Source organism: Barbatula barbatula (genome assembly GCF_947034865.1).
Source record: "Barbatula barbatula genome assembly, chromosome: 12".
Classification (NCBI taxonomy): domain Eukaryota; kingdom Metazoa; phylum Chordata; class Actinopteri; order Cypriniformes; family Nemacheilidae; genus Barbatula; species Barbatula barbatula.
Genome location: NC_136775.1, coordinates 1295631 through 1311981, shown reverse-complemented (window position 1 = coordinate 1311981; position 16351 = coordinate 1295631). Strand labels below are relative to the sequence as shown.

Here is a 16351-nt window from a genome sequence, read left to right as displayed (position 1 = left end):
GCCCCAGTCAGGTCACAAGAAATCTTCCACTGTGGGAAACATTTTGACAATTTAAACAAGAACGGTCACACCATAACACCAAGCACTATATTCAACAGAAGAGACAAATTCCCCAACTCTTTATCTGTATCAACATTTATTGTTCTATATAGGCACAAATATAAAGTCATTATAACTTCTAAAAGGAAACTGTTGTAGTTCATAAACAAAAGCCACACAATCTTGATATGTTGAATTTTGCTTGTGCACATAATTAATTGAACGACATGTTTCCTGGAAACGGTGTGCAACAGGGTTTAAAATACGTTTTCTCTTGGTTGGTGAGTGTGTCAAGAATGTCAGCCCAGCCTGCAGCAACATGTATATAACCCATGCGGTTTTAAAGAGACATCATGCACAATGGGTCCAAGTAAACTTGTTTACAGATGTGTCTGCTGCAGCTTGGTGTGCAACAATTGAAGATATGATAAGACATGTATTTTGCAGTATTCAACACATTTATAACGATTTCGTCTGGCCCTGAAAATTATTCAAAAAGAACACAAAGAATGGCCTTCTAAGATGCCATAGTTCAACTCTTGCATCACCACCACAGGGTGTGTTAAAAACGTTTCGCAACGTTCTGTCGGGGCTGAACGCAGCCCAGGTTACTTTCACAGTAAGTCAGTGGTGTGTAAAAAGATAAACCATAAAACAGGGGTCTTCAACTACTTTTCTGTGAGGGCCAGATTCCAAAAGTTTAAATAGGATGTGGGCCAGTTGTTTTTACCGTATCCTAATTTCTTCTGTTATTTTGCATTTCTGTGATTTATTGGGTTTATATTGAGAAGGCAATACAGTGTGCCGCTGGTTTGCTGAACGCGGGGGCTCTTGATGGGAGTGAAAGTATGTCGGCGCAGATCCAGTGATGGTCCTGTAGGCAAACATCAGTGACTTGAATCTAATCTTCAACAGGTAGCCAGTGGAGAGAGATGAAAAGGGGTGTCACATGAGACCTTTTGGGCTGTTGGAAGATGAGGCGTGCTGCTGGGTTTTGAACCAGCTGAAGTGGTTTGATAGCCTTTGCAGGAAGAAAAGCAAGGAGAGAATTGCAGTAGTCCAACCTTGAGATGACCAGGGCCTGGACAAGGAGCCGCATGCTCAGTGAGGTAGGGTCTAACCTTTCTAATGTTGAATAAGGCATATCGGCAGGATCTCGTGTCTTTGCAATGTGATCATTGAAGGACAGCTGTTCATCAAATATGACTCAGAGGTTCATGGCTGTTTTGGAAGGAATGATTGTGGTATTGCCAAGTTGGATGGTGAGATCGTGACTTAAATGCTACAAGACTCAAAATCTGAACTGATTTGTTTAAAAACTAGACATTGAACTCTTGCAGGCTTATGGAAAGCTATGACAAAGATTAATTTACATTGAAACTGGTTTCATTAATGTTGTCTATATATACACTATTGACAAAAGTATCATCTGATGCGACTGGAATGCCCGGCTGGAGTGCCAGCGGGGATCTGTGATGGAAACGGGACAACTAGGCACAGCACAGTAAACAAATGGTTTATAGACTTTAGTTTCATTGCAACACCCTTTTATATCCAAAATCACTTCTCACGCCACTTTAACTTGATGCTTGAGGCAGAGCACTTAATGACTTCAACTTGAAATGTTGCATTTTCAACAGTCTATTCAACGTTGCCTTTTAATTGCTTTGCTGTCATGTGTACTGAGAGGGGGACATCTTCACACACACACTCGAAGCGGGGAACCAATCGCGACAGACCTGGTCAGCTTTACCGATCTGAGCGTTTCGGAAGGAAGGACTTTATCGATACCGGAAGAAATCCAGTCGTTTTGTTAGAAGAGGGACAGCGGTGAATAATAGACTTAAAATATGTCAAATATAAAGCGTTTTTTTTATTAGAAACATGAACATCCATTGGTAAACACACAAAAACATAACCAAAGCCTCAAAAACAGCAAAATAATTGGGCCTTTAAAGTTCAGTTTATGCATTTTACAAGCAAATGATTCGTTCTTCTGTATTTAACACTTCTATCTGAGCGGATGATTCAGCATTTTCGTGGCAAATTTCATTGTTTGTGTCGGACATTTTTAAATAAGATGAATGAATAAAGTAATGTATGTATGTAGAGTAGAGAACGAAATGTGAATAGTCAGAAGATGAGTCTCAGTGGTAAGAGCGTGGGTTCGATCCCAGGGGATTGCACATACTTAGAAACAAATGTATAGGAAAAATGGTTTGGATAAAAGCGTCTGCCAAATGCATAAATGTAAACATCTCATGCTGCAACAAAAGTGAGTGTTTACTTAATTAACTATCACTGCTAATGCTTCTCAAATGCGGCTTCTTCTTCGGCTCTTGTCTTGGTTACACAAGCAACACGCGTGTGGGCACTGGCGCCTAGAGATCATTGCCTGTCGATGCAGAAAGAAGGCGGACACGTAGCCTACGGCGTGTTTGTAGGTCCGTTGCAGAAGCAAAAACCAGGCGGGCCAGGTAAAGATGATTGGTGGGCCGCATTTGGCCCGTGGGCAGCCAGTTGACTAGCCCGGCCCTAAAACCTGCCTTTTCAAGTTTAATGAACAGTTACCAGTATGCCAGTATATAATACTAGTACATTCAGACATTGATTCAAACAACATATAAAATACTTTTTGTCATTTAAAACTTGTAAAATATGTGAAAATTCTATTGTTTTTGAGAGGAAATGATGGCATTTGTTCACCATTAGCAATAGAGAATTGGAAAATAATTTTCAATCAAGTTTCAAACATTTCTCCAGTTTTTTATTATTCAAGCAAACCTATTTGCCCAGTCGGGCTTTTAAGCACATGAATGAATTAACCACCAAAAGACAAAAAAAGTGCACGAAAAGATTTGCAGCAATAGATGGTGTTATTAAAAGTGACAGGCCCCTTTGATAAAACCTGATGGACCCTTCACCAATCATGGCAGGGAAAAACAAGCATTACACATTGAATAAAAGAGAAATCTGTCTAATTCCGCGCTGTTATCCACCAAAGTATATTTACATTACAAATATTACCACAATTGGTCAGCCCATGTCATTTCAGGGCTGTTGTGATTGGTTGATCTGTGTGCGACAGAGGAGGGATTCGGTTGCCAGGTATGAATAGCCGTTCCAGAGCCTTTTGAATAATGAAAACAAGCGAAACCTAATGCAGCACATGTTTTCTGAGAGATCTGCCAGGTGTGCATGTGTGAGGTCTCGCCAAAACACAGTTCCGCATCAAACACACTTTTAAATGTTTCAGCCTGTGGGTGTTTCAAAGTAAAAGTAAATAAATCAAAAAATGACATCAAATAGGGAATTTACATTGATGCAAACGTTTTAGAATGACCTCTATTGGCGTACTTATGTGTAATACATTACGTGTCAAAAATGTGAAAACATTCATTGTACACAAGCAATTATTGTCTTCTAATATTAGCAGAACTGCATTAGATGTTCCAGATGTAACGGACACCCCAAAAGCATATATTTTATGTCACATCTGTCTCCATATATTTCACTGCAGTCCACTTCAGATTAGGTTACCATGAACAAGCTACAGGAAACCAATGTGTCGGGTGAAATTACACGACAAATGTTATCTATTTTCATTCTGCTAGCTGGATGCTGTCAGGATTTACTTCTATGGATTTAATCAAGGTGAAGTCTAGTAAGGCCTTCACACAAATGAAAGTTACTTTAACTTTAAAGAACTTTAAACTCAGTTTTCTGGATAATGTTATAATATAACAGATATTCAAATACAATGATTCTTTCGTTTAAATGTATTTTCTTTTTTATCTTGCAACACTGTCGAAAAAACCATCGAAAGTATACATTTTAATATTTTGAAACAAAAAGTATAATGAAACATCATCAATGTCTGACCTCTTGGTTATCTCTATATGTTCAGTGTGTGGGGTTAATGTTACATGCGCTTCTTACAGCAACCATCATTGACGTCTTAACTATTAGCAGACCTGCCTGAAATATTCAGTAGGAAACCCATACCTGTTTCCAGGTAACCAATGCTGGGCTTCTGAGGCATGTCACTGTGTGTGCGCGCCTCTTTCATCTTCTCGTCCACATTGAAATCAAGGACTCGACTCGAACATCGAGCTTTTCTAAACACAGGTGAATGTAGAAACACAACGAGGAAATGCTGATTTTGATGTAAAATCCAGATGTTGTCTTGCGTGATCTATCTTTCATGCATTCACAGATGGAACAGGCATATTGATCTTTAGATCCAGTCGAAGGCCTGGAGTTCGTGGTTGTGTCTTTTTATGACGTTTGGCACACATTGAGGAGTTTTTGAAGGTGTCCATCATGAATCCCATGTGGAAAGTCTATAAGAGTAAAGTGATGAAGACCCTCAACCCAGACACGGAGGACGAGCCAGCGGAGGAGGTAAATCTACTAACTCTACAGACTGCGTGCTTTTGAGCGTATCATTAAAGTAAATCATTATTACAACGTAACCCTGCCCATTCTGGTCAGAGAGATTTAGGTGTTCATATGAACATCATAAAATGTAGAAGTACAAGTTGAGAATAATTCACATTGAATATTAATGTATGTGTGTAGGATTCCAGTACATGTATGCATATCTAAATCAGCCTTACCTAATGCAAATGAAAATTGAGATCCACTGGAACACACGGTTCCCTATAGGACTTCATGAGAACTAGTTTAATGCAATCCCCCCCATAGGAAATCAAGAATATCAGCATATTAAAAGTCTTACTGTAAAATGTTCTTTTCGCATCATTTTACATAATTGTCTTATTGCATCACTTTAATCTAATGAAACAACTTAAAGTCTCATAGCGTTTGCATATTATAAAATAAGGTACATAAAGTACATTTACGCATCTGGCAGACGCTGTTATCCAAAGCGGTTTACATTGCATTATGCTACACATTTGCATCCGAGTGTGTGCAATCCCTTCGATGGAACCCATGACCTTGGCTTTGCTAGCGCCTCGCTCTAACCACTGAACAACAGGAAAGCAACTAAAGAGAGAAAAGACTTGAAATTACAGTTGCATTTAGTACTTCATGATTGTTTGTAGGTGTTGTCAGGACTCGTAAATTCCCAAACACTTTTTTGAAAGATTATATCGAGTGGCGGGCCCACGTGTTTGAAGAACGAATTCAATATGCCTTCAAATATTTCAACTATTCTTTTAAAAGCCTGATGAAAGGAAACCTTGACCCACTTTTCAAAAGCCCTGTAACTGGATCTCGACTCGGCGTTTGGAATAGGATGGCATTCCAGTGACTGATTCCAGACAGATAATATACACGAGGGTGTGTGTGGACCGTTGGCAGATTCCACACGGTTCTCACCTGTCTTCTCTTTAAACAGCCAGCTCACATAGTTTCCACATCGCGAAACAGATACGACACGCAACAATGACAAGCGATTACAGATCCAACAAATTACTTCATTGAGATGTATATCAGGCTATTTGTTGTGTACAAAACAGGCTTTTTAATACCCTTAAGATTTTTACACAGAACAGGTGTAGTTTCACCACAAGAGGGAGACAAAACATTTACATCACATTTCTCATGTACCTGCTTAACCCAAAAATAAACAATTCTGTCATCGTTTATTGTGTCCACGGTTTTGTGTTCATACAATGGAAGTCAATGGAGTTCAATGTTGGTTATCAACGTTCTTTGAAATGTCTTCTTGTCTGTCCCGCAGAAGAAAGAAGCTGTCGGGTTTATTGTCATTGTTTTTCTGGATGTTTGCGTAGGTCTGTGATGCTGCTGAAGACATGACTCCCATCCAGCAAGACGATGCTCCCAGTGCAATGTCACAACTGGCCAAGCGAGTACGTTTATTCATTTGTTGAATTTAATGTAGTTTATGTTGATGCTGTTCATATTGAATATGCTATTTGTGTGCCCGTCGTGAAAATGATCCGTGGTTTTATTAAAACTGGAGTGACCGTGTTTTTTATTTGACTTTGTATAACCACAGTTCCACAAAAACATTTTTCTTTAGTTACTGTATCAATTTTGTGGTAATTTTATGGTTACCATGGTTTTGCTGTAGTTACAATGTTTGGGATTTATTTGTAGTAAAACCACAGTTAATATTTATACGAAACTGCTTATTGTAGTGCATTTGGACGTTATGTTTTTTGTGAATGTGTCCTCATGTTTCTCCTCAGATGCAGGGGGCCAGTGTGAAGGGCTGGAAGAGTGTTTCAGGTCTCTTTAATAAGGATGATGAACACCAGCTGCTGGAGGCAGAGACGGAGCACCAGCCTGTTGCAGATCAGTATGGGAAAATAATCAATAACACTTTACATTGTGACATTTATTCATTTAGCAGGCACTTTTATAATGAAAACGCCAGAGTATTTTGCCTTACAGGAATTTTTTCATTTGTTTACTCACCCTCACGCCACATGTACTGTATATGACCTCATGACACAATCAAATATATTAGTCCCAGTGAAATAAAAATGACAATTCTTATTTTTTCATGAAATATTGCAGCATTTATAAGAAATATATATAGCTTATCAATGTGGGTCATTTTCATTTTAAAATTCATGTGTCCTCATAATCATCAGTTAAAATCTGAAATTAAACAGCTTGGAGCATCCGCTGACTCCTCCCCTTCAGCTGTCAGTCTGCTGCCAGTTTCATTTCAAAATCAATGCAACATCTGTTTTTACACATCCAATCAATTCGCAGTGAAACGCGCAAGCCACGCCCACTGATGTTGTCCTTTGAAGTTACTTTTCACTCGGAAATGTGTCAGAACACAGAAGTAAAGACAAAATTTCGGTTCATGGGGACTTTAACAAAATGCAGTAACTTTCAGCACAAACATTCATCATTAAAATAATCCCAATGACACTAGTTGGTTCATAAATGTCTTCAGAAGAAAACGATTATTATGTATTATGTATAGAAATTATGTATATTTTAGTCTTATTTATGGCATTAGGTTGAGAAATTTTGAGAGAAGCTTAGGTTAAGGTTAGGTTCCTTCAAGAATTTTCTCTACTTTGTAAGTCGCTTTGGATAAAAGGGTCTGCTAAATGACTAAATGTAAAAAAAAATGATAAGCCTCCAGTCACTTGTAAAACATCTACGGTTACACTATATTTTTTATTAATGTACTTTTTTCATCCCAATGTAAAAGATCAAGTACAATTATCATACAGAAGAATTGCTAAGAATTCCTTTCTTGGGATTGAAAACTTTTTTTAATGATGTAATCAGGCTAAACGACGTCATGGAGATTTCTCTTCACATTTCATATCTTTGTGTGCAGTCCGCTGGCAATGAAACCAGAGGAGCCACCGCGACCCCACATGCGCACCACAGGATTCTGGGATAATTTTGCCACTAAGTGGCACCAGGCGGAGGCATCGACCGCCTCGGGAATGGAGGCAGAAGCAGACAGCAGCATCCAGGAGGCGGAGAATGAGACCGGAGGAAGGGGGGAAGACGGGGAAACTCGGGCCGGCCAGGAAAGCGGCGCCGGGGAAGGCGGGGTAAGCAACAGCTTTTCCAAGTATGCGACACTGGGAGGAGACGAAGACACGCCAACCTTCAAGTGGAACTTTGTCACCAGTAAGCTGGCTGAGCTGAAGACCAGAAGCATGGCCAAGAGCAACTAACCAATGGCCGGGAAGACGAGGGCAGATAAATACAAAAAAACTAGAGGAGGGTTCAGCGCTTTATCCTGCATATGATGATCACAGTGTATTGAACTAGGTAAAAAAACTATGCAGTCTCTCTTGGCCTGGATTGGTAAACCTGGATTTCTGGGGATGAAGTGTGTCATTTTTTCAAATGTTGAAATATCTTTTCAACACTATTTGTTCGTCCAAACGGTGGAAACTGGTTGGAATCGATGATGCAAGCGGTACAAAAAATGACACACTTCACCTTTAGGGAAAAACAAACAACACATCAGGGAATTATAAGACCAAAGAATGAATATTTGAGATGTAGATGACTCCATCTTAAAGATTGCATTCCATTAATAGTCATCAAAAGATTCATGCAAAGAATGCAAGCTAAGCTCATTTTAAAAAATACCATAAAATATATTTTATAAGAATAACATCAATAGAAACTACAGATTTATTTTTCAATGATACAACCGAATAAAACATCATCTAAAGTACCAGAACACGCTAACAATAAGGAAAAACATACGTGTTATCCTGTGTGTGTGTGTGTGTGTGTGTTTTATCAAGCACAATATGTGTTGTGTATTGGACTGCAAGTACAAAACATTCATGCATTTGTCAGACACTTTAAATTGTAAGTTTGGGTTATACATTGAACGCTTTACCCTGCTGTTGCCAGCACCATGTTGACCACAGTTAGAGAATATTTTATATCTTTATTTATTTTGTCTTTATTTTTGAGGTGTTTACAGAATATGTGTCCGGCTGTAATGCAGTGTGGTGTCCTTTTTTATGTTTCTTTTCTCTTTGTGTTCAATGTGATAGATGCACGGTGTCTCAAATGTGCTTTCTGTCTACTTCTATTGTCCATCTACATTCAAAGCTTGCTCTGTCTTTAAGTCTTGTTAAATGAGTTGTCCAGCCTTTTAGTTTCATTTTATGGCATAATAAAGTTATGTTGCAAAGACAGCAAGTTCTCATTACGTTCCTTTTACAGCTTAATGTCTCGTGTTTGTTTTCAGAATAAATGAATTTTGAAAGAGCAGTAGTGTGTTCAGCTCAGGTTGGGTTTGACTGTAATGTCTGCCACTAGACAGCAGGGGGCGCCGCCTGCTCTATAACACAAACAAATACACAGTGGTGCCAACTTGGACACTTATCAGTTCACACTAGTTTTTTTTGTATAAAACTGACTAGCGACACATTCACTAAATATTTGAACAAACCTCGGCTTCGATGCCGTCCAGAATGCTCATTGGCGCATGATGACATCATCTTGGGCCTTTCAGGGGCTGCGGGCTATCCACGCTACACTATCTACACGTGTGTTTTGTTCATATGATTATATAAAGTAACGATACGGTGATGACGTCAATGCTAAATCGTCTCTTACAATACTAGAGGGAATGAAGTTTGTGTTGTTTACTAAGACTGTTCCTATCGTAAGTTTAAAACCTTTAACCCCACTGGTCTTATAACATGGTTTGTTATTTGTTTGAGGAACATGAATGAATGAATCAGAAGTCAGTCGTGGTGCTTGTTCACGTTGTTGTATTTCACCTGCTCACCACGAATATTGGAACGTGGCCATTGTCTGACGAGTATCCAAAACACCATAGCAACACCCTGGTTACCGGCCACAACACCCGAATAAGGCCGACTGCTTCCAGTTACGTCAGAAAACGTGTAATTTCCACTGTTTGTTGACTAAAGCCTCATTCATATTTGGTCCCTTGTGTTCAACGGACGGTTTACATGAACGTCATGAGCATGCTAATGAAGGTTGTGGTTTATTGTCTCACAGGTAATATAACCCTGTAAGTCTGTGATAACGTATGGCTCCATGTGTCCTTCGGAAGTTTCACTTGCACGTCTATGGCCTGCAGGTGTGCTCTTCAACATACAGGTGTTGAGAGAAGAAGTGCACGAAGAAATACAAATAAACATTAACGGAAACAAAGCTAATATGGGTCATGATGGATTCACTTTCAGTTTTGCTGAAGTTACCCACTGAAGACAAATGATGAGGTCACAGTGGTCAAAGTGATGCTTTGTGTTTGACACGCGCACAAAAACGTGTGTTTGACATTTTACTGCACTGAATAAAGCTTTTATTTAGGCTTTTGTGTCATTTTGAATGGATGAAACCTTTAGTCCCCTTCATTGTATTTGCACAGAAGAGATCAAGCAGCGTATACAAATGAAAGCTGTTTTTTGGTAAGTAAAGATTTAAATGACATTTTCTTCCTTAAAATATAATAGAATCGCTTGAAATCCTCTGAAGGAAATTCTGAATTTGTTAAGTAATGTGTTGAATTTCCATCCTGTCTTGATCTGAATTGTCCATATGAAGTGTCCGATTTTCTCTTTTCGTTTTGGATTGAAATGTGATTTAAGCATGTCTGCATTTTACTTTCTCTCTTCTCGTGTGTTGTTTTTAGTCTGGCGTTCATGCATGCCGTCTGAAGGCGAGACATCAACGTGAGTGAAATTACGAGACAACCATAATAAAACACGTACCACCTCAGCCCGGACCTTAGTCATGCACACATAAAGCAGCAGACAGGGCCGCCTGTGGCTGAATGAGGGCCCGTGACTCATCTGTGAAGGCAACAGGTCCATCTGGAGGAAATCTGCTTCAAACAGACACAGGTATATTTTCTTCTTCTTCAACCCCCTACAAACACAGACCTGCCCGAGGCCAGGTGTAGTTTCCCACAGTGAGCCGAATGCAATTACTGTCGGGTACCGCCGTGAACAAATGTGAGCTGTTATTGAGGGAAGTGTTGACCTCCTCACCTGTGATGGAGGACAACCGGCCATCTGTTTCTTTTTGATGTGTCAGTAAAAGGCTTTTAGTCTATCGCTTTGACTATTGTAAAGGCCGTCCGTTTGAATAAACAAAGCAAACTGCCTGCACTGTTCATTAAAGAAATCATGCAAATCAGGTAGGAACTCAAACATCTTGCAGGAGGTTAAAGATGTTCACCCCGAAATGCAAATTTCTAAGAATGTTGATGACCAAACAACTCCATTGACTTCTATTGTATGAACACAAGACCACTGAGACATGTCTCAAAATATCATTCATATATCAAATATCAGGTCATTTTTAGATTTTGAGGGTAAATAAATGACAGAATATGTATCTTTGGCTATATGTGACTATAATGCTCCATCATTCGAATGAATTACTGCCTTGCTGTTAAATAGAAAATGTCAACGAATGCTAGTTTGTGAATTTTGTTTTATTGTTTTATGAAAACACTGGGATGCAGGTGAATTAAAATCAAGTTTCTGCATGCAAAAGAGACTAGTCACCTCAAAAGACTCCTGTAGCTCAATGTGTGTTTTCACCCAGTAGCTGAATGTGGCCATTATTTATTTCACCCCGCCGGCCACAGGAGCAGTTTCCTGAGAGACTTATTTGCTTGCTCAAAGATTTGAAGAGATTACAAACTCATTGGAACCCACAATCTTGTTTAGTTTTTCTTCCACGTTCACCCCTCTGAATATTTTCGCTCAGAAATGTGACCTAGTTTAAGTTCAACGGACCCGACACCACATTGATTTTTCGGTGTTATTAGTCAGTTGGTGAACATTGGTTGGATGATGCTGATGGGGAGCGAAGAGGACTCATGGGAGCATTTATGCCATGATGCGCATTCACAAATCGATATTGATGTCGTGTGTGCATTGCCTGAGAGCATGAATATTGATAAATGAGCATTTTCGGTACGTTGTGTGATGAAACATAAGCAGATGCATCATGTGGGAACCATCCCAGATCCCACATTTATCCAGTTTAGTGGCGCAACATTTTTCAGTCGGCTTAAATGGTTAAATTGTGATTGCATACTTTCTAAAAGTATGTCTTTTGTCGCGGTGCAGGTAACAGGTATGACATTTAGCAGATGAAGCTATTGTGTGTCTTGTATTTTGGGTGACAGCTCTCTTTGACCCCCGCGCTGGTGTCCGTTTACTGTTTCTACAGCTGTCTGGGATGTTGTCTTTACTTTACACCCGTGCTGCCAATAGCGATTTAAATCCCCTTCCTCCTGTTTCGTACAAGCCCCCCCCCCCCCAAAGGCCAACCCGGAGTCAAAGGGAGGATTAAAAAGTAGTTGATATACAGCGTACCTGGCAGTGCCTGGTCCTCCACGCCATTCCACTTTAAACAGGGAAGATCTCAGAAATCCCATTCTATTTTCACCCAGTCCGATCTGCTCAGGGTCAAACGTTCCCGCGTGTCCGACCTGTCAGCAACGTGCCATTGAAAACAGAGTTGCTTCTTGCGTTCCTCATAAAATCACTCGTGTGCCTCTATTTCTGGATCGTGTATTAGACTACCATTAGCTCCTTCACTTTCTTTGCTGATATTCTTATTAGAAATCAGTTCTTTCAGACATTCACATTAGGATTTGACGCACATGATTTGTGGTTGGAGTGGCTTTCAGAAAGCAGGTTAAGATAACACATCATTGTCCTTGAGATCCGCGGAGGAACTGACCCTGAACCAAAGGTGCAGTTCATCTCAATCCGCTTTGATTTCTGGACCTGATGAGAGAAAGTTGCCGCGGAGAAGTGAACACCCTCATCAAAAAGTGCTGCCGAAAGGTGTGTTGTGGATTTCCCGGAATCAGAAAAAAGGCTGTTTTCTGTAATATATGAGCTTGTTGGAAATGTGCAAAATGAAATTCATTCAATGAGACCGTTTTAAGAGAGAATTTTAAGATCACGAGCAACATTTTTCTCATGTAAGTGTCAAGTGAATTAGTGTATTCATTCGAATGATAACACAAAGGGTTTACTTTCACAGAAAATATGAGTATAGAATTTGCCAAAAGTAGTGTCCAGAAAGCATCATTGTACAATATTGGCTATTAACTCCCTCTCATTTTAATTATACCATCGAAAAAAATCTTTATTGCACAGAATGATAAAAAACATTTATTTGACAAAGAGAACATACAGCAGGCAATATGGGTGATATTAAAATATGAAAAAAATACATTGAAAAAACTGTTAATAATAATATTTATTTATACAAATATATGAATATTTGTTAATTCTCTTTTGTGGTTATAATTTGTAGAGACTGTCCTTGCTCATGCGCTGTTTGTAAGTCTCCTTAAAGGGACAGTTCACCCAAAAATATCTGTCATCATTTCCTCACTCTCTAGTTGTTCCAACCCTTTATACATTTCTTTGTTTGGTCGACCATAGAGAAATATATTTGCATGAATGCTTGTAACCAAACAGTTCTTGTACCCCATTGACTCCCATAAAAATGACAACGGTCGTCAAAAGTGCCCCAGAACTCGCATACCTCAAAATACATTCTTCAAAATATCTTCAACAGAACAAAAGAAATATAAAGTAATATTTCCTACTATGGCAGTCAATGGGGTCCAAGAACCTTTTGGTTAAAAGCATTTCTTCCAAATATCAGAACAAAGAAATCCTTTAACATTCTTCTCAAAGCTGAGTTTTTAATAATCTTTAATAATGTATATTGGGTAAAAAGCTAAGTTTTATAGTGACTGTATATCTATACTTATATTACTTATTATTAATGTTTTTCATGAAAGTGTACAGGTCTGATTGTTTTGGGCCGGACCAGCTGACCCTCGCCTGTCAGTTCTCCCCTCCTCCTGAAAGGTAAAATGTTATTCGTCATGTTCCAAATGTGACCGTGACATCGTAACGTATATGCAGAGTTCACAAACATGCTCTGATTGTAATACAACATGTTGACCTAGCTGTCTACCATCAGGGGGTTGGTTTAAAGCTTGTAACTGCGGTGGAGACACGTATCCCTCTGTCACGCCGGCCAGGGTTAAATACAGAACAGCCCACCCCAAAAACTGCGGGCGAGGTTACTCCCCAACGAGTCTTTGATGCGTCGTTTCATTGGAGCGCTGCAGATGGTTGGAGTGGAGGCGAGGATACACATGGGCTCACACACACACACACAAACAAACAAACAAACAGATGGTATTTTCCCACAGAAAGCATATGGACTTTTTCCAGGCTACATGTCTTTTATTCCAGAAGTACCCCAGACATACCTGATCCCAGGCGAAATACCCGTGAAGCTCAGCATGACCGACCCGAGACTGTGGGAACGTCTGCTTGACTCCTCCTACACGAAAACTGCCAATTACAGAAAATCCAACTGGCCATCATTACACAGCACTTTATAATCAAGCACATCTCTCTGTGGAGAAACACCCATCCTCCAACATGCACGATGGACATTTTTAGTACACGAAGCATTTGCTTGCACACGCATGTATGCAGAAAATGACGTGTTTTCAACCCAATCTCATGGACTTTTTATTTTAAGTTACCAAATGACTCAAAATTCTTATGATGAGAATCGTGCAAACTGTTAAAGAAGCCCCTAAACCTTACCGCCACTTGCGTGAAAGCAGATTGTAGTCAAATGTTTCGTAAATTGTTCTTTTTCCATTTCGCATTCATTTTCATGATAGTTAAACATGTTAATACTCACTACTTCTATATAACGATAAATCTAATAGACACCATAAATCCATAGAAATGAAACGCACAACCAATTTGGTGTATGCATTCTAAAATGTAAGTCTCTTTTTCTAAGTGACAATGTGATTTTTACAACGTAATGATTGTAATGCTCAAACGCAGTAATATGAAATATTATTAATAAGGTTTTCATACTTGTAGATGTAGAGCGGTGAACTCTTAACACAGCACCTGATGTTCCTCCTGGTTTACCAGTGTAATGTGACCTCTATAGGTCTACCTACTCAAGTCTCTAAATCTCTACAAACAGCAGCGCTTGAAACCGAAGGGCGACAGCTTCATGTGCCCTCTTACGGATATCCCCTTTTCTCAAATTCAGAAAGATGGCACAGCATATTATACAGAGTAACGCGATAGATTTATTGGACACAGAGTCCATTTGTGTGGAGAGCTTATGAGCAACTTTAACAAGGTTGTGCGGAGACGTAAGGCATCGTGTTACCCTTTAACCCCCAAACACATCAAAGACTGGCGTCTCCAACACAGCCGTCGTCTCTCTCCACAAGTTTGAGCGCCGTCATGTTTGTGTTGCTCTTGAAACTCATGGCGAAACCATTATTGCATTGTGTCCTTTTGGTGTGTTTGTTTTTGTTTGTGTGCTTCTGGTTCCCGTACGGATCCTGTAGGTCAACCAGAAATAAGCTCCTGGACGTTTTCAGTTGTTGGCAAGTAACGTTTGTAAAAATATGATTTGACTAAATAAAAATCACTGATTTGATTGTTTTATCCTAGAAGTCAATACATTAAAATATAATAAAAACTAAATATGTCTAATTTAACATCACATCTTTGATAGTATTGAATTCTTTTCATTTCATTTTTATTAATGTACCCAAAAGAAAAATCACAGTCTCTTTAATATCGAAATTGTTTCTCCAAGACATGAATGAGATTAAATGCAGAGCGAATGGAAACTTCTCGTCTGCGTCTCAGATGTTTCTCCTGAGAAAAAGAGTCAGAAATGTGTCTGTCATTAGAGTTTCAGAAGAGATGTGTCAATCTGAGCTCAGATTTGTCTCGATCACAAATCCACAATATTTTACCTCTATAATCTACTTTCATTTACAAATTCATACTTTTCATGCCTTCAACAATCACATTCTCATTTGTTTCATTTCAAATCACAAGTTGTCCGAAAGTCTTGCTGCGGACCTCACGTTGGAAGGAGACACCATAAAGTTAGAAAAAGCAAGGCCTTGTCTGGTCTTCATGTCATTCTCCAGCAAACACACACGCTGACCTTCATTCTCAGGTCTCTGTTGATGTCATGAGGTCATCTCAAGGAGCCATAATTCACCAGCAGGTTTCCACAGTCTCTCTCTCTCTATCTGACCCTTCAGAATGGAGGTTACGCCTGAGAAACCGAAGTGAAAAGGACTGTCCTCTGATTTATGACCTTCTGCTGCTATCGGATCTTCTGCTCCGGGATGGTTTTTGTGAAGCACTGAAACAGACACTCCCCGAAACCCTCAAGAGTTTTAAGTTTCCGGAGGCCATTGAAGAAAGATTTGAAGCTTGAGCACATGTGCAAAGTTTGCCAAGAACTTGTTTGAGGCAGGAAGACATTTATTTTCACAAGGGCTGTCACAATATTACCAGAACCCTTAGTAACCGTGATGTTTTTGATATCGTGTTAATACTACACATGATCTATAAACACTATCATAAATATCTCATATCTTTTGACATAGTAGAATTATCAGTATTTTCAGTGTGATTCACTGACGCCCCCAAAAAATAGAGTATTGTGACTGATACCATTATTATTATTTCATTCAATAAATATGTATTATATATATTTTGTTTGGCCGTGCATCTGATATTGTGACAGCCAGAATGTTAACACTCAGGATAATAAAATAATAGTCATCATTTAAAAATAAGGTATATAGTAATATATTGTATATAAGTAATATATAATGTTTGTGGTGATGTAAAGTACAGTCACAGGTTTGTGTTTATAATGGCTTCAAACTGAGTTTAAAGTCTAAAGTGTATTATAATACGTATAATACATGATGTTTCCTGCAGCTGTATGTCTTTATTTCGTCCTGTGGCACTTCTATGCACTTTTTTTA

At 39.1% G+C, this 16351-nt stretch overlaps 1 protein-coding gene across 1 annotated transcript; it reads left to right on the top strand.

The window, feature by feature from the left end:
• The first annotated feature begins 627 nt into the window (after positions 1-627).
• On the top strand, positions 628-8750 carry LOC306901375 (uncharacterized protein C1orf232). Its single transcript, XM_079469060.1, has 7 exons — positions 628-885; positions 955-1148; positions 3981-4167; positions 4256-4443; positions 5802-5879; positions 6222-6331; positions 7340-8750. The coding sequence occupies exons 4-7, from the start codon at positions 4363-4365 to the stop codon at positions 7686-7688; spliced, it is 618 nt and encodes a 205-aa protein (XP_079325186.1). The 5' UTR covers positions 628-885; positions 955-1148; positions 3981-4167; positions 4256-4362; the 3' UTR covers positions 7689-8750.
• The last annotated feature ends 7601 nt before the right edge of the window (positions 8751-16351 follow it).